The sequence below is a fragment of the Drosophila melanogaster genome, chromosome 3R, assembly GCF_000001215.4.
Source record: "Drosophila melanogaster chromosome 3R".
NCBI lineage: Eukaryota > Metazoa > Arthropoda > Insecta > Diptera > Drosophilidae > Drosophila > Drosophila melanogaster.
In genome coordinates, this window is record NT_033777.3 from 10,686,389 (window position 1) to 10,703,335 (window position 16,947).

The following is a 16,947-nucleotide window of genomic DNA, read 5'->3' on the forward strand; positions in this document are numbered from 1 at the left end:
CAACAACATCAACTGCTAGCAATAGCAACATGATGTGCATATCCTGCAACAATGTATTGCAACAATAAAAAAATTTTAGCAGTGGGGCAACATAAGCTTAGCAGAGGCACTAACTTTGGTATTATAGCGTTAGCAACATCAACGACAACAGCGGCAACGTCAGCTGCAGCGATAACAGTTAAAGCAACAGCAGCAACATGAGCAGTCCCATTAGCAACACACTTGCTGGTAAGCAGTATTAAAGCGCAATCACATATCGTTGGATTGACACTGTCAGTTGCAAATGCAACAATATCAATGAAACAATAAAAGCACCTTATGTTAGGGAAACAGCTTTGTTCAGGCTTAAAGCAACAGCAGTAACATCAACTGCAAGTGCACGATAGCAACATTCGGGCTAAGAGCAACAGCAACAGCAACATTGGCAGCAAAACCAGACCCAAGCAGTGCTGCCGGCGTCGGCTGAGAGAGCGGGAGGGGAGCGGAAGCAGATGCGGCAGCGGTGGGTCCGAAAGTTTTTCAACTCTTTGCTGACAGCCAAGATCGCTGGCGATCAGTGCGGTTTTGGAGTTCGTTGCGTTCGGTCGCGAGATACCTGGCTAAGTGGAACCCCAAAAAAAGATCCCTGGATCGGTACAAACTCGAATTTTATTCGCGAGTGTAGTTCTCTCTCTCTCTCTTTTTCTCTAAGCCATAGTCAAGCCCGAGTGTGTGTGTGTAATTGCTAGTGCCAGGATAAGTACATCCTGCCGGGAAAAATCCGAATTAAATCGGGGGCCTGTGCCCAAACACCCACGCTGCCATACAAAATAAACCCCAGACATACGCAGGCACACTTTTGCAACCGTTAGCCATGTTGGCAATGAAGGATAAGCCTTGGCTGCTGCTATTTGGCCTATTGGCCGCATTAAGCTGTAAGTACCCCGGGCAATGATTTATAAGTGCCATTGTGATGCAAATTGAGCGGATAGCGATGCAGACACAGCTGCAGATACAGATACAGCTGTAGATACAGATGCTGATATTCAAAAACTAGATTAGTGGCCTGTTTATATGAGCCGCACAGCTCAATGACATGCCGAATACGAATCCGATGTATATATCATCTTTTGTGAGTGCGGTGCCAGCCAGTTGAATATTCATCAGCTTTTATGATCGCGCTGACCGTTGAACCGCTGACCAACTCCACAATTGTCCCACTGGCGGACTGCATTAGCATTTCCACCGGAGATTTGCATAAATTGCTAACATGTTTCCTTGATACCATTTTGAAGACCTCCTAGTGAGTGGAAAAGCCACTGGGAAAGTAGGTCTCTAGGTTGGCTAGTCCATGCGAAAAAATAAGAGTTTATTAAATCAATTTATTAAAATATTCATTTAACTAAAACTCTTAAATTCCAATTGATACTGACCTGAAAACAATTAAATTAATTAAAGATCGAATATCGATAATGTTTATTTAATTGCAAATCGAACATTTAGAAATACTTCGCTGAAAATATCCTCAAGTGAATTATGTCGCTTTGTGTGCGATTTCATGCTTTTGATGCGTTGATTTTGCAATTCGCGTGGCTTCAGATGATTGCCAATTGCCCCCAACCAGTTCGATGGGTTAGCTTGGCCAATAGTTGAGTGCTCGTTGTGAGCCTGCCTAATGGCTCCGTCTAACTTCGGCCCGATCATCATTAATAAGACTACGATTGCTTTTAATTACACCTTTGGCATTTTGCATACGAGCTCGCAACTGCCCCGTGAGCTTTAAATCATTGATGGATTCTGGGCCAGCCGGGCGGAAATCGGCTGGGCAGATCGGATCGGATTCGTGGCCGACAAACTGGCCAGATTCAGAATCTGGCAAACGAGAAAGACTCGTCTGCGTCTGCGCAAAATTTGGAGCAGCCGAAGCCATGGCCACGGAAAAGTGAACCGGCCAGCGGGTAAAAACAAATAATAAAAAAAAAAACCAATCGGGTTGTGTCAAAAATAAAAAATAACTGCAGGCCATGGCGACCATGTCGCCCCGACAAACCATTTGATGGCAGTTTAAAAAAACAGAAACGTGTTTATGGCCCATGCAAAAAACAAAGCACAAACAATAGCAACAAAAAGATTGTAATAAAACACAGATAAATTGAATTTGAACAACAACACCAACCGCAGCAACAAGAGTTGAAGCCAAGTTTGTGAAGGTGAAGTGGGAATTTTTCAAAGCAAAATTCGCCAGCCCACAGAGCAAACAATATTGGCCCAATAAAGTCGGCTTAGAACCATTCATCTCCTAATGAGAATTAGTTCCCATTAAGACCTGTTTTTTTTTTTTGCATTTTTCATTTTTCCATTTTTGTTTTGGTGTTACACGCCTCACGAATTTTCGGATTGTATTCAAAATTTATTTGCCGTAAATCCGTAAATCCGAAACTTCCTGTGCTCCAAGAACAAAGACTGCGATCGAGTTTTGGCTTTGACACACACAGCATTCGTAGATTTCTGTTTGAATAGCTTGTTTTGGTTTATCTGTTTGCCTGGAACCCGTCGGCATGGAAATTAAAAACACTGATAATATAAAAGATAATAAGCAATATAACATTGTAACAAATAAACAAGTCCAGTTATCAATCGGCCAATAATTCGTTGAACATTGTATATGGAGTAACAAATTATTTTATTATTTTGAAAAAATCTATTTTAACCAATCAATTTGTCCAATTTATTTCCGCCAGTGTACGACTAATTAAGTGGTCACTAAGTGGCTGCAAAGATCTCGCCTGTGTATTCATTGCCCACTGACTCAGCTAGCGCCAAGTTTGTTGCCTAAGTCTTTTGTTTTTCCCGCTTGCCTCACCGATTCTTTTGATTGTTTTTTTGTTTGCAGGCCTAGCCAGCTTTGGAGATGCCGCCTACCCCTATTATGGCACCAAGATCGGAGCCCTGACCCGCCTGCACCACGGTGTCTCCGGCGATGTGTACGCCGTCGATTCCCGCACCATCTTCATCAAGAAGTTCAATTACGACGGCGAGGCGCCAGCTGCCTACTTCTATGTGGGGAATACTGCACGGCCAAGTAATGAAGGTGCCGCCCGGCTGAGGGACGAAAGGGGCGGGACCGCCTCCCTGACCCGCCGTTACAGGAACAAGGACGTCACACTGTCGCTGCCCGAGGGCAAAACACTGCGCGACATCAAATGGTTCTCGGTGTGGTGCGATGAGTTCGCGGTGAATTTCGGTGACGTTTCCATTCCGCCCAACTTGGACTTCCCGCGGCCACAGAAGATCAGCGCTCTGAGGGGCGTCCATGGTGTCTCCTCCGACAACATTGTCATCGTGGACGCCCAAACGCTGCTGGTGCCCAACTTTAGCTACGACGGAGAGGCGCCAGGTGGGTACCACTCCAACATTTAGATTTTCAATACTTGAAGAACTTAGCATGTCATTAAAATACTTCCGAAAGCTCTGGTTTTTTCTTGTCTAAGAATTTTTATTCACCTTCAGATGAAAAGTTTGGTTTTGAACACGATCAATTAGATTAACTAGAAATGATATGTATCTTTATATTAAGGTTCGCATAATTACCAGAATCATTTCCAGAGCTCATAGAATACCGAGAATTATGGTGATAATAATGAAATGTATTTCATTATTTAATTAAGCATTCTTTCAATTAGGGGAATTCACACAGATTATAATAGAAACCAAATATACTGGATCAATAAAGTGCTTTCGTCATAAGTGAGGGTAAACAAATTAACTTTAACAAATCTGAAATGAGTATACTTATTATAATGGTTTTATAGAAATTTGTATTTTTTTTTTGATAATCAGCTGATATAAAAACTCCCCCAAATATGAAATTGCAGATGCCAAATTCTGGGTGGGTCGTGGCCAGCGGCCCACTTCCGACGGCCTGAGGATTCCGGACGAGAATGGCAAGGAGAACCCGCTGCGTCGCTACGAGCGCAAGACAATCGTGCTGACCCTGCCCGAGGACCTGACCATCTTCGACATTGGTCACTTTGGCGTTTGGTGCGAGGCCTTCACCGTGGATTTTGGCCACGTTCGCCTGCCGGAGGGCCTGAATGTGCCGCCCTCCCTGAAGATGCTCGGAATCAGTCCTCAGGTAAAGAAGAACGCCAGCCAGATCTTAAGCGAGCTGCAGCGCTGATTACTACTACTGATCGCTGATCGCAGATAGCTGATCGCGGTAGATGGGTGTAATTGTGTGTAACTCTATTTATGCAAGCGTATTTATTGTTGTGTATATGCAAAATATTTATCAATCGGTTCGAATCGGATCCGGCATCACGAGTCGTGACCGGAAATTCCTAGACTGTAAGCTAGACGGACGGCGGAGGAGGAGAGATCCAAAATATATATCTATATATAACTTATATACATACATATGTGCAACACATTCTATAATATATGTGTCTATGTAATACTCACCTGCTTGTTATTTGTGTTTTGTTGTCTTGATCAGCTTTTGCTTGAGCTCCGGGAGCGTCTTATACAAAATGAAATCTGTGTGGGACTGAATCCTAATTGTTCCTCCCCCTCGAAACTCACAACACACAAAACAACACAAAACGCACACCACATACACACAGACACAGAAAGCCCCCACAAACACACACACACATATCATTCTGATCTGATATACTAATACCCCCAAGCGAAATTAAAAACATTTTTCATTTTGTATAATAAAACAATTCGAAAAGCAGAAATATTTCGAATACAGCAAAACAAAAATGCAAACATTTCGGGTATGCTCAAAATTTTGACTTTGGCAAAGCTTTCTCCTCCCCCTCCAAAAAAAAAAAAAAAAAGAAACCCCAATCCACATTCACACCTACACGCACACACACACCCGCACCGCACATTCCCCCAGCCGATTCCAACTCCATATCCATCTCCGTTTCCGCTTCCGATCCAATCGAACCTTCCCTTAAACCAATCTCTTCCAGTCGAAGCTCAACTGCGAGGTGCTCTACGACGATCTGGCATTCGAGGTTCGCTGGGCGGTGGCCGGCGAGAGCATCGTGGTCCAATTGGTGGCCAAATTGGGTAAGTTCTGGGTTCTAACCGCTCCTAATTTGCGGAAGTTTCCCCTTCTATAAGATACGCACATATTAGTATTGTGTTAATTGAAGATGTCTAAATACATTTATTCGCCAATTGATTTCTATTAGAAACTCATCTTATGCAATCATAGTTCCCAATAAGTTAGGAATGCCATGAAAAAGACACCTTTTGGAATTTAAGACTCTCTGTGGAGCTTAGCCCTTTACCTGACCTATCCCATTTGGTGACAAGCCTTTAGCAAGCTGCATGATGCATGCTGCATCTGCTGGCGATGATTTATGATGCTTTGACATTTTATCGAGTACAGTTAGCGGAAAAGGGGGCCGAGATGGCAACAATAAAATCCAGTTAGCATCCAAATTGACCGATCAGCAGTTTCCATGGCAGCAGCATCGGTTGGCAGAATAACAAGTTGCGAATTATGACGACTGGTTTTATTGCGCAACTCGACTGCTCGGCTGGGATGGGGTGGCCAAATGGATAGCAATTTGTTGGTTGCATCTGCAATCACGATCACCGTGGGCATACCTTGTCCATATCGAATCGCCACTGGTCTTACTCCAATCTGGGCAATTTGCAACCGCTAAGAATGCCGCCAGGAATTTCACCGGGAAAATGCCTGCCGACCGGTTGACCAAGGCAGAATTGGGGCGATCAACTTTCGTTGATTGTGGGGCTCCTAGCACTCACCGTAGAATTTAACTGCACTCCAAGTAGGATTGGCAAATGGATTTGTCTTGAGTTCATTCATAAGATGAACCGATTAATAATATACTTAATGATTTCAAAGTCGAATATCTAATAATTTTCCATAAGCATTGCTTTCAGTGATCATCCGAAATCTATGAAAACATCTCATCACATTTATATCCCCGCAGAACCGAACCACTACATGTCCTTCGGAATTTCGCCAAATAAGAACATTAGCCAGATGATTGGTGCGGATGCAGTGGTGGCCTGGGTGGATCCCCAGACCGGAAACGGATTTGCAACGGACTACTTCCTGGAGGGGAAGGCTCAGTGCTCTGGTGGGCGTGGCGCTTGTCCGGACACCAAGATCTCTGAGAAGACCAACTCCATAAGGCTACTTAACGCTGCCATGGTAAATGGCTATTCAATTGTGACCTACCAAAGATCCCTAGCTGCCACGGATCGCCTGGATCTGCCAATCTCGATTACGGGAGCGGAATCAGTGGTGTGGGCAATTGGACCACTTAACGATTACCAGGAGGTCTCCTTCCATACATTCTACAACAAGCATCTGCACCAGATTGAGTTCGGTCGCCAGCCCAAGTGGAATTGTCCCTTGCCAGAGGGTGCTCGTGGCAATAGCAACTCATCGGAACAGGAGGACTCTGCTCCCGCGGCCCAGAGCTCTACTGGCGGAGCTGGTTATCCGCCAGCAGGCCGACCCAACGTGGAACCCGATGAGGAGTTCTACGAGAATCGTGCGGAGGCTCTGCATCGTCAGCCACCGCAGAGGCGCCAGGAAACAGCGATCATCACCCAAAGGCGTCCAGTGCCCACTCCAAAGCCAGTGAACAGCAATGGCGCCTGGGACATCCCTGCCATTCAGTGTCACGAACCAGAGGACGGAGTGTTCTATGCCCAGATGGGTCCCACGGGAGGAAAACACGGCTATCCAGCAATCACAGGTGAAATTCTTGATTATATTGTTACAAAGATACCATGTAAGTATGTTATTTATTTTAGGACACGTCGGATGGGGAATTTCCTGGTACATCAACGGACTTCTGATCCCCGAGATTCATGTAGTGCGAGGCAAGACCTATACATTTGTAGTGGAGGGTGGAAACAATCCGGATATTCCGGCCAAGTACCATCCGTTCTACATCAGTGACGATCCTGTGGGAGGATACGAGCACAAACGCGAGGAAGAGAAAAAGGTGAAATCAATTTGGTTAAAAAATCCCCAACTGCAATATCGATTTCTCCGCTGTAGGCCGTGCGCATCTACGCCGGAGTACATCGCTCCCGGTCCGGCCAAGTCACGCCCACCGGCGTTGGCCGTCTCTGCAACTGGACACCAGATGTGGAAGGTCCACCGGCGGACGACTACCAGTCCTTCGGCGCCTACCAGCGCACCCTGACCCTCAAGTGCGACGCCGGCGAGCCGGGAGTGATTACCTGGAAGCCGGACCGGAATACGCCGGACACGGTGTACTACCATTGCTTCACACACCGCTATCTGGGATGGAAGATCCACGTGCACGACTCATGTGACTCGGAAGCGGGTGGACTCAAAGGAGCCGCCTCCGAACGCCACGAAATCCGGCTGCCGGCGAAAGCCACCGTCGCGGAACCGGCGCCAGTGCACGAGGACTACGCCGGAGAGGCGTCCGTACGGCACGAAACCAAGGTCAGCGCCAACGATAATTTTTTATTGAAGCACCAAACCGATTTGATTAAGAACCACAATATGAACGGAACACCGCCCAAACTGAGTTTTGAAATAACGAAATCTTCGGAAATAACCAAACTGATTTCAGATGGCATCCGCGCTGCTGAGGCTCTCGAGGAGAGCCTACTGAGGAACCCGAATCTGAACCCCAACCATCCCAACCAGAACCCGATTCCGAATCCACACCAGAAACCGAACGTGACCCCGACCGAGATCAGCTCGCGACCCGAGATTCTGCTGGGCGAGACCCATGCCCACACGCTGAACGCATCTCCATCCGCATCCGCATACCCATCCCCATCAGCCACTTTACCCTCTGCCAACCTAAAGCTACCCATACTCGCGGCTGGTCCCCATCTCATCCATCATCCCCCGCACTTGCATCGCCTGCACCACCAACCGCAGCATGCCCCCCACCCGCATGTCCATTTGCATCACCACAATCTAACCGCTAATCTTCCAGCGCTCGCACAGAAAACCATTGGACTCTCTGAGTTTCTACGTCCGCCGCAGAACGCTCCGCTCTTTCATCCGGTTAAACTGCCCGGCCGCCGACCTTTCCCTGCTCCGATCAAGAAGGTTCCGGCCTCAAGGCCCATACTTCCGCAGCAGCATCCGCATTTGCATCCGCATCCGCAGCAGCATCCCGTTCTTCTGCAGCAACAACCCTCCCTGATTGTAAGTCACTACAGGAAGCCGATACCGGGATTGCTGAAACCCTTCGTCAAGGAGAAACCTTTTCCACTGCAACCGCTGGCGGCATCTGTTTTACTCCTGGGTCAGCCCACTGAGCTAGGCGGCCTCAATAACAAGGGAGAACGACTCAAGATAAAGGGTAAACCAAAAATTCCAGTACCATATGTGGACCTAGAACCACAGGGGTCTCTGCAAAATACAGCTATCTTTAATCAACCAGGCGGAAAGGGAAAGGGGGACCAGAAACCCAAAGCCTCATCTGTGTCCATCTCAACCACGCCCATTCCGCTGGTGAAACGTCCTACAGTAAAGGAACCTTCCCAGGAGGAAATCGCCAGTATGCGTCCTGCCGTTAATCAGGGCTTCAAGCCCGACACCGTGATTGTTGAGAGCGGATTTAAACCCATCGTTAGGACCGATGGCACTGGTGTTCAATTGCCCAAGGAGATCATCGATCAGGTGGCCCATCGACGAGAGGATCCTGGGACAGAAATCGATGAGGTGATGGAAACAGATACCCTGTTCCTGGCAGCCCAGCAGGGAGGCAGTGAAACGCAGAGCTTTGAGCCCATGTTTATACCATCGCCCTTGGACAGTACTAATGCCACAAAAGTGTTGAGGGTTAACGTGAAGGAGGTTAGTCCCACGGCATCAGCTTTAAGATTGCCGTCGGCAGCCCTGGAGCACGCCCTGCCCTCCGCTTCGGAGTTAATAAAGCCCACCCTGGACGAACTCTTTGCAGAGGATCTAAACGAAGAGGAGCTAGAAATGGAGCCTATGCCGGTGGCAGATGATGTGGAGTCACTGGAAGAGACAACCAAAAAAGATGCTGTAACCACAACAATAAACATTCCAAGAAACACGACCAAGAAACCGGATCCCGATCTGCTGGAGGATCTCTTTGGGCCCGATGAAGAAGAGTTATATGCGGATGAGCTGGAACTAGACATGGATGACCGAGTGGCCGCTGCTGCGGAACGGATAGACACCTACTACCTGCCGCCGGATAACCGAAAGATTCCCGATACCAGGGTGCCGAGTGGAGCCCTCTACACCTTTGATGGCAAGTCTGTGGTGGACAGTAGCCTAGTGCTGCCGCCCAAATTGGATGCCCCGGACAATGCCAACGTCCACCAGCGACATGCCCAGTACGGATTGACCCCCTTGGAGCAGCTGGTCCGTACCACACCTCAGTTTGGAGTCTACAGAGGAGAGCTGCCACAGGAATTCCGAGGCACAGAGCCCCAACCCGTCTCCGAGTATTCCCATCCAGCGCCCTTCAGTCGTACCACTCCTGTGTTCTCCAGCAGCAGTGGCAGCACCATCTATCCGTATTCCTCGTCGACAGGAGCATCTACATCCACCGTATCATCATCGGCCTCATCGCCATTGTCCTCATCATCGCTGAGACCCATTTCCACTAAGCTACAGCTTCTGAAGCCGGAGGGCCGAAGAGCGTAGGATCTGCAATAGCGAAATTATAAGCAAGAACTAGCATTTAACCGTTTTGGGGTGTACGACTCTCATAACCACGTTACATTTACTCGTAAACCTGTATTAGCCCGTAGTTTTTTTTTAACACTTATGATGCTCTTAATTTTAAACGAACGCATGAATTTTATTAGCTAAGCTAACCGATTCTGATTAAGCCGCATTTTAGTCGTTGTGAAATAAAACCAAGAAGTAATCTGATTTGTGTTTGATTTCCGGTTCAACCGGAAATAAAGATATGTTTGATTTAAATACAAGTAAGGTCAGAGGAAATTGGTTATTCTTTTTAAGTAACTGTCATTTTAAACGTAGTACTCTTAGTACTTAGTTTTTACTTTCTTAACACTGACAATCATAAGTCGTTCGATATAATACCACACAACGCACTTGTATCGATAGCTATCACAATGTCAAAAATTCAAGCTTATCGATAAATAAAATATTAAGTTCTGAAACATAGATTTAAAAAGTAGAGTTTGGAAAGAAAAGCTGGCAAATAGCTGACCAATATTTCGCTACAGCGTTTCATACCAAATGGGAACACACCCTTGTTAATAGTATCGAATAACTATCGACTGCTGTTCCACCTCCAGCAAAAACGTGTGTTTTTGTTGCGCTGCTATTTGTTTAATTTAATTTTTAAGTTGAAACAATTATGTCGGCGCAATATCAAAGATTCCTGAAAGTACTAGAAAAGTGGCCAGCGGAGAAATCAAAAGTCGGCAGGTAAGAATAAGCATCAAAACACCCTGGTATCAAGAATGTTCGTTCTGGCGGCGCAACAACTTTGGATTATCTAACAAATAATTATTGAACGGATTTAATATTATTTGTATTAAATAGTTAGTTTTGCACACATTGATTTGTGAATTGCTTATTAGATCACTTTGGCAAGTGGAATATATTATGGGAATTTACTTAAGAACTATTTCACCTGCCGGCCCGCCAAGATTTTTAGGTTCCACGCCAACTGACCGTGTGGATTGTGGGTTTCATTTAGCCGATTCTGAGCGGCTGTGGATCGCCAATCTTAGTTACTTGTTTTACTTGGCTTAAAAGGCTTACATTGCCTTACCAGTTTTCAGAACATACAGACATCAAATTATCTTAAATTGTGTAGTGGCAAAAAAATGGCCTCTAAATTCGCATATCAGTTGGAGCCGGAGAAATTTATTTTGAGCCATGGACTTAAGTAAGTTTGGAAATATCTTCTTAAGCTTCGTTATAAAAACTTTGACTATTATAAATTTCACTGTACAAAGGTTAAATAAAGCGTGCTGATAATAATATTTGGATAATAATTGAGGAAGAAGAAAACATGTTCTATTAATTTCTTTAACGTCTGTTACTTTTATGGCCACATTTGTTAGCCTTTTGTCGGTTTCCAATTACACAAAGTGGTTTTCCACCTCAAACGCCCACTTCCGCGGAAAGTGATTAAATCTTCTTCTCAGCTGCCCCGCATGGAACGAACATCCGCCACAGAAAATACACACATGTACACTCATTTAGTGGGAACTAAACTTTTTCGCCTTTTCTCAAACAAAAGGGATCTCGGCGAGCAGATTCGCAAACAGGTGACCAAGCTTACAAGTCTAGAGGGCGGAGCGACGGATAAGGAGCTGGACCGTCAGATCAATTCTCTGGAGAGGCTATCCAATAACGTCTACGCAAAGAAGTATCCGCGCACTTTCGAGTCCACGGCCACTGGACTAACCGCCGCCCAGTGCAGCCAAGTGTTGAGCTCCGAGTTCCTGCAATATTTGAACGAGGACTCAAAAAAAAAGAAGTAGCACGATGAAGCGACTCCTAAACCCTACTAGACTGAGACTGGATTGGTTGAGACGAAGCTCTATAGATGTGACGACTGCTCCCCATGTTCCTGTGCTCTGCGACACCGCCATTGAATACCTGCAGCCCGTTCCAGGAGGCACCTACTTCGACATGACTTTCGGAGCTGGTGGCCACACGCGGCGTCTTCTGGAGAAGTGTCCCGAGGCAAAGGTATACGCCCTAGATCGAGATCCATTGGCCCACCAACTGGCCCGCGATATGAGCGAATCCGAAGAGTTCAAGGGTAGGCTGATTCCCCTGCTTGGAAAATTCTCCGATTTACCAAAGCTTTTCAAAGAACATGGCCTGGCCAAGAACTCGGTGGACGGGATGCTTTTTGATTTTGGTTGCAGTTCCATGCAATTCGATGAGGCGGTCAGAGGCTTCTCCATCTCGAGGGACGGTCCACTGGACATGCGAATGGATGGTGGCCACAGCGGAGGGGTTACAGCTGCCGATGTGTTGGCTAATGTTGAAGAGGGCGACCTTGTGAAGATTTTAAGGATGTATGGTGAAGAGAAAGCAGCCAAGAAGATAGCCAGAGGACTGGTAGACGCGCGCAACGCCCTCTTTAAAATCGAGACCACCAAGCAGCTGGCAGATATAATTGAAAACATCATGGATGGCGGGACCAGGAAGGATAAGCTTCGACGACCGGCACACTCAGCCACCAAGACCTTCCAAGCCATCCGCATATTTGTGAACAACGAACTAAACGAGATCAACTACGGTATGGTTTTGGCCAACGAAATCCTCCGTGTGGATGGACGCTTGGTGACCATTACCTTCCACTCGCTGGAGGACACTATCGTGAAGCGTCACATCAACGGAAACGTCCTGGCAGGCGCCGCCAATGCTCTTCCCCTCAAGTACTCCAGCCATTATGCAATAGACGAGCCAGATATACTAGAATCACTGACCAAGAAGAGCTGGAAACAACTACATCGCCATGTCATTGTGCCAGACGCCGACGAGGTGGCGAGGAACACACGCAGTCGATCCGCCAAGCTGAGAGCAGCCGTCAAAACAAACTAAACGCATGTCAATAAATTCCCTCGGTCTAGTTCAAAATTCTCTTTCTCAGTCTTTAATTCTCCCAAACTCTCGTCATGGTATGCATGTTTGGACTGTTTTGGTTATCTGCCAAACCAATTGGCACCTGCTGATAACGACTGGTTTATCTATTTACCACAGTTATTTGCGGTTCTCGTGCAGAGTTTTTGTTTAGTTGGATTAGGAAATTGTTGTTAATTGCCCAGGTAGAATAGTAGTTTAGTACAGTGGTACCGATTCTCCTTTTCTTTTGATTGAATATTTTTCAGAACATAATATAAATAGGGATAGAAAATCATTGGTTAGTGATGCTTTCCACAGTGCACGTATTTGATGAACTCGTTGAACTTTCGAGTACCTCTTCAAGTGGTTGATAACGGAGGCGGGCGAATTTGATATGGAAATTGCGTATGCCAGCAATTTCTCGGTTAAAGCCATCGTATAAGCTTACCATTCGCACTTCTGCGGTTGTTTTGCTCCCAGAGATTGGAGCATGTTGTGGTACTTAGGTGCCTTGGCATACGTCAGCCGGTGTTGTTCCCGGCTACCAATCGCAAGATGTGACCCGCGAGAAACCCGAAACCGATAATCTCGAAGGCGTCTGATAAGGGAGCGGGATTACAAAAAATAGAGAGAGGCACCGGGCGGAGCACCTATGTGGGCTATAGATAGGGGTGTCCGTTGAGTGCTCAGCTCAGTTGCATAGCGCGAGCCGAGTTGGCGTGGCTAGTGAGGCGGTACTTTCGGTCATCTGGACTAAAAAACTTTACGGGCTTGCGTTTTTTCAGCGGAGAGTGGACAGCAGAGCCGGCTATCAAGATGAGTGGGGCCAAGATCATATCGGGCACGGCGGTGGCCAAGTAAGTGGGCAAAACTCTTGCATCGTAGGATTCCTATTTATCATATCCCCGCCTCCCGTTAGATCCATTCGCGAAGAGCTGCGTAACGAGGTGACGGCTATGAGCAAGCAATTGGCGGATTTTGTGCCCGGCTTAAGGATTGTCCAGGTTGGTGGACGTGAGGACTCCAACGTTTACATCCGCATGAAGATCAAGGCGGCTACGGAGATCGGTATCGATGCCGCCCACGTCCAGCTGCCCCGATCCATCACCGAGGTGGAATTGCTCGATAAGGTGAGTTTGCGACGGAAGCGGATTATGCAATATGGGCAATACAATGTTATATCAACTGAAAAACGAAATATTCTCTACTTGAATAAAGTTATAAATAATAACTAATCGACTTTACCATTTCAGATAAACGATCTGAACGAGGACCCCCGGGTGCACGGCATCATAGTGCAAATGCCCCTGGATTGTGACACACCCATCGATTCGCACCGAATTACGGACGCCGTTTCCCCGGAGAAGGATGTTGACGGCTTGCACACGGTTAACGAAGGTCGCCTGGCCATCGGTGACCTTGGTGGTTTCCTGCCCTGCACTCCTTGGGGTTGCCTGGAGTTAATTCGCCGTTCTGGAGTAGAGATCGCCGGAGCCAGGGCTGTGGTTCTGGGACGCAGCAAGATCGTGGGCACTCCCGCCGCCGAACTGCTCAAGTGGGCCAATGCCACGGTCACAGTGTGCCACTCAAAGACCCGCAACCTGGAGGAGATCACCCGAAGTGCAGACATTCTGGTGGTCGGAATTGGAGTGGCCGAGATGGTTAAGGGATCGTGGATAAAGCCCGGAGCAGTGGTCATCGATTGCGGCATCAATGTGAAGCCAGGTGAGTGATGGTAATCCCTTATCAGTTCAGTTGACTGGCAACCCCAGTGGAAATCCAATAGATAATTTAAAGACTTGCTTTAACAAATTCCCTAATCTGTGGAAACATACGTTTCCACTTGTTTACTGATTACGCCGTCAATCGCTTATCAACGCATTCGACCCCCTAGTGGAACTCCTAACCCCGACGATAAGAAATGATTTTGTTTTCAAACATCATGCTCTCGAGAATTAGTTAGGGAACAGCTCCCGATCGGGGCGAACCGATCCCAATCACGATTCCACCAAATTCCAATTTTTGATCCTTTCCAGACGCCAGCAAGGCCAGTGGCAGCAAGCTGGTCGGGGACGTGGACTACGCGGAAGCTCTCCAAGTGGCAGGACATTTGACGCCAGTGCCCGGCGGCGTGGGACCCATGACGGTGGCCATGCTTATGAAAAACACCGTGCGATCTGCGGCCCGATTCCTTGAGCGTCTTGCTAAGAGCCAGTGGGCCCTTCAAACGCTGCCCCTCAAGCCCCAGCGTCCCGTGCCCAGCGATATTGTGATTGCCCGTGCCCAAAAACCGAAGGACATTGCCGTGCTGGCCAAGGAGATTGGTCTGGAAGCTCGTGAGGTTTCCTTGTACGGAAATAAGAAGGCCAAGATTTCACTGTCAGTGTTGGAGCGTCTGAAGGACAAGGAGGTGGGTCACTATGTGGTTGTAGCCGGTATGACACCAACGCCTTTGGGTGAGGGTAAGACCACCACACTAATGGGCTTGGTCCAGGCTCTCGGCGCGCACAAGCTGAGAAACACCATGGCTGCTCTGCGACAGCCCTCCCAAGGTCCAACCTTTGGCATCAAAGGAGGAGCTGCTGGCGGCGGATACGCCCAGGTGATTCCCATGGAGGAGTTCAATCTCCATCTGACAGGAGACATTCATGCGGTATCGGCAGCCAATAACTTGCTGGCCGCCCAGCTGGACACCCGCATCTTCCACGAGAATACCCAAAAGGACAAGGCCTTGTATGACAGATTGGTGCCCGCGATCAAGGGTCAGCGGAAATTCAGCCCCATTCAGCTACGCCGGCTCCAGAAATTGGGAATCACCAAAACCGATCCCGATACCCTTACCGCTGACGAATACGGACCTTTTGCCCGGCTGGACATCGATCCGGACACGATTATGTGGGAGCGTGTGGTGGACATCAACGATCGGTACCTACGCACCATTACCGTTGGGCAATCGCCCACTGAAAAGGGTATTTCGAGGGAGACCCGGTTCTCCATCTCGGTGGCCAGCGAGATCATGGCTGTGCTAGCACTATCCCGAAGTCTGGAGGACATGAAGCAGCGGCTGGCTGACATGGTGGTGGCATTCGACAAACGAGGCAAGCCCGTAACCGCTGACGATTTGGGTGTCACCGGTGCCCTGGCAGTTCTTTTGAAGGACGCTCTCGAGCCGAACCTGATGCAGTCGCTCGAGGGAACTCCAGTGCTGGTGCACGCTGGTCCCTTTGCCAACATCGCCCACGGTTGCAACTCGATCATCGCTGATGAAGTCGGCCTAAAGCTGGTTGGTAAAAATGGATTTGTCTGCACGGAGGCCGGGTTCGGATCAGATATTGGCATGGAAAAGTTTTGCAACATTAAGTGTCGGACATCCGGTCGCAAGCCGAACGCCATGGTGCTGGTAGCCACTGTGAGGGCCATCAAGATGCACGGCGGCGGAGCTCCCGTCACTCCCGGAGCCCCCTTGAACAAGCAGTACACCGAGGAGAACTTGGAGCTCGTCCAGAAGGGTCTGCCCAATCTGCTGCAGCACATCGAGAACGGAAAGGCCTTCGGCATGCCAGTGGTGGTGAGCCTTAATGCTCATTCAGCAGACACCCCGGCGGAGCATGAGTTGGTCAAAAAGGCTGCTCTGGAGGCAGGTGCATTCGCCGCCGTAGTCTCCACTCACTGGGCGGACGGAGGAGCCGGAGCCGTTCAGCTGGCCGATGCCGTGATCAAGGCCTGCGAACAGGGCAATCAATTCCGATTGCTCTACGATCTGGAGCTGCCGCTGGTGGATAAGATGAACAAGATCGCTACGACGATGTACGGCGCTGGAAAGGTGGTGCTCTCGCCGGCGGCTGAGGAGAAGGTCAAACGCCTGACGGATGCGGTAAGTCGAGAACATTTTCTTCGAGAAACTGAAAGTATTTATAGAAATGCATTGTTCAATTCGCAGGGTTTTGGCAATCTACCTATCTGCATGTCCAAAGTCTCCGGCTCCTTCACCGGCGATGCCAAAATCAAAGGCGCCCCCAAGGGCTTCACCCTGGACGTTGAGGACGTATATGTTTCAGCCGGAGCCGGCTTTGTGGTCGCCATGTGCGGTGAGGTCACCAAAATGCCGGGTCTTCCCACCCGCCCGGCGATCTACGATATCGATCTGAATACGGAAACCGGAGAAATTGAGGGCCTATTTTAGACGGCAACCTGGACAAGGGAGAAGATTCCTAATAACTTTCAACGCCTTTTCACATCTAATTCCAGAGTAGTAACAAATTTATCGTTTTAACTTGTATATAAATGATATAGAGATAAGATTTAAAAGTCGGTAAACTAATATACATTTCTGACGATTTGAGTTTTCTTTAAAACTATCGAGTTTTTAC

The 16,947-nt window shown here is 47.9% G+C and overlaps 4 protein-coding genes across 11 annotated transcripts; all 4 read left to right on the forward strand.

Moving 5' to 3' along the window:
* Positions 1-554: 554 nt before the first annotated feature.
* Skel (Skeletor) lies at positions 555-9,882 on the forward strand. Of its 4 annotated transcripts, NM_001032000.2 has the most exons (8): positions 555-914; positions 2,873-3,376; positions 3,855-4,114; positions 4,962-5,061; positions 5,958-6,734; positions 6,793-6,986; positions 7,043-7,459; positions 7,590-9,882. In NM_001032000.2, the coding sequence occupies exons 1-8, from the start codon at positions 854-856 to the stop codon at positions 7,629-7,631; spliced, it is 2,355 nt and encodes a 784-aa protein (NP_001027171.1). In that variant the 5' UTR covers positions 555-853; the 3' UTR covers positions 7,632-9,882. The 4 variants fall into 3 exon arrangements, with proteins under 4 accessions (NP_001027171.1, NP_001027173.2, NP_001247027.1 ...); NM_001032002.2 differs by having other exon boundaries at positions 7,043-9,882; NM_001032001.2 differs by lacking the exons at positions 4,962-5,061; positions 5,958-6,734; positions 6,793-6,986; positions 7,043-7,459; positions 7,590-9,882 and having other exon boundaries at positions 3,855-4,449.
* A 263-nt stretch (positions 9,883-10,145) lies between these two features.
* pug (pugilist) lies at positions 10,146-16,928 on the forward strand. 5 transcript variants are annotated; one of them, NM_169350.3, is made up of 6 exons: positions 10,146-10,414; positions 13,363-13,434; positions 13,497-13,707; positions 13,831-14,302; positions 14,614-16,451; positions 16,518-16,928. In NM_169350.3, the coding sequence occupies exons 1-6, from the start codon at positions 10,344-10,346 to the stop codon at positions 16,758-16,760; spliced, it is 2,907 nt and encodes a 968-aa protein (NP_731489.2). In that variant the 5' UTR covers positions 10,146-10,343; the 3' UTR covers positions 16,761-16,928. The 5 variants fall into 5 exon arrangements, with proteins under 5 accessions (NP_731489.2, NP_001014614.1, NP_001247028.1 ...); NM_001014614.2 differs by having other exon boundaries at positions 10,259-10,414; NM_001260099.1 differs by lacking the exon at positions 10,146-10,414 and adding an exon at positions 10,767-10,880.
* CG14683 (uncharacterized protein) lies at positions 10,259-12,588 on the forward strand. Its single transcript, NM_176455.2, has 2 exons — positions 10,259-10,414; positions 11,238-12,588. The coding sequence occupies exon 2, from the start codon at positions 11,486-11,488 to the stop codon at positions 12,554-12,556; it is 1,071 nt and encodes a 356-aa protein (NP_788632.1). The 5' UTR covers positions 10,259-10,414; positions 11,238-11,485; the 3' UTR covers positions 12,557-12,588.
* CG46459 (uncharacterized protein) lies at positions 10,259-12,588 on the forward strand. Its single transcript, NM_001382164.1, has 2 exons — positions 10,259-10,414; positions 11,238-12,588. The coding sequence occupies exons 1-2, from the start codon at positions 10,344-10,346 to the stop codon at positions 11,479-11,481; spliced, it is 315 nt and encodes a 104-aa protein (NP_001369010.1). The 5' UTR covers positions 10,259-10,343; the 3' UTR covers positions 11,482-12,588.
* Positions 16,929-16,947: the final 19 nt, after the last annotated feature.

What these genes read in the sequence shown, in the direction of transcription:
- Skel (NM_001260098.1), top strand. Translation starts at nt 854, where the DNA reads ATGTTGGCAATGAAGGATAAGCCTTGGCTGCTGCTATTTGGCCTATTG. An exon ending in CCTATTGGCCGCATTAAGCT is followed by an intron (nt 915 to 2,872) that starts GTAAGTACCCCG and finishes TTTTGTTTGCAG; the next exon opens with GCCTAGCCAGCTTTGGAGAT. An exon ending in AACGCGAGGAAGAGAAAAAG is followed by an intron (nt 6,987 to 7,042) that starts GTGAAATCAATT and finishes TCTCCGCTGTAG; the next exon opens with GCCGTGCGCATCTACGCCGG.
- pug (NM_169350.3), top strand. Translation starts at nt 10,344, where the DNA reads ATGTCGGCGCAATATCAAAGATTCCTGAAAGTACTAGAAAAGTGGCCA. An exon ending in GAGAAATCAAAAGTCGGCAG is followed by an intron (nt 10,415 to 13,362) that starts GTAAGAATAAGC and finishes GCGTTTTTTCAG; the next exon opens with CGGAGAGTGGACAGCAGAGC. An exon ending in CGGCATCAATGTGAAGCCAG is followed by an intron (nt 14,303 to 14,613) that starts GTGAGTGATGGT and finishes GATCCTTTCCAG; the next exon opens with ACGCCAGCAAGGCCAGTGGC.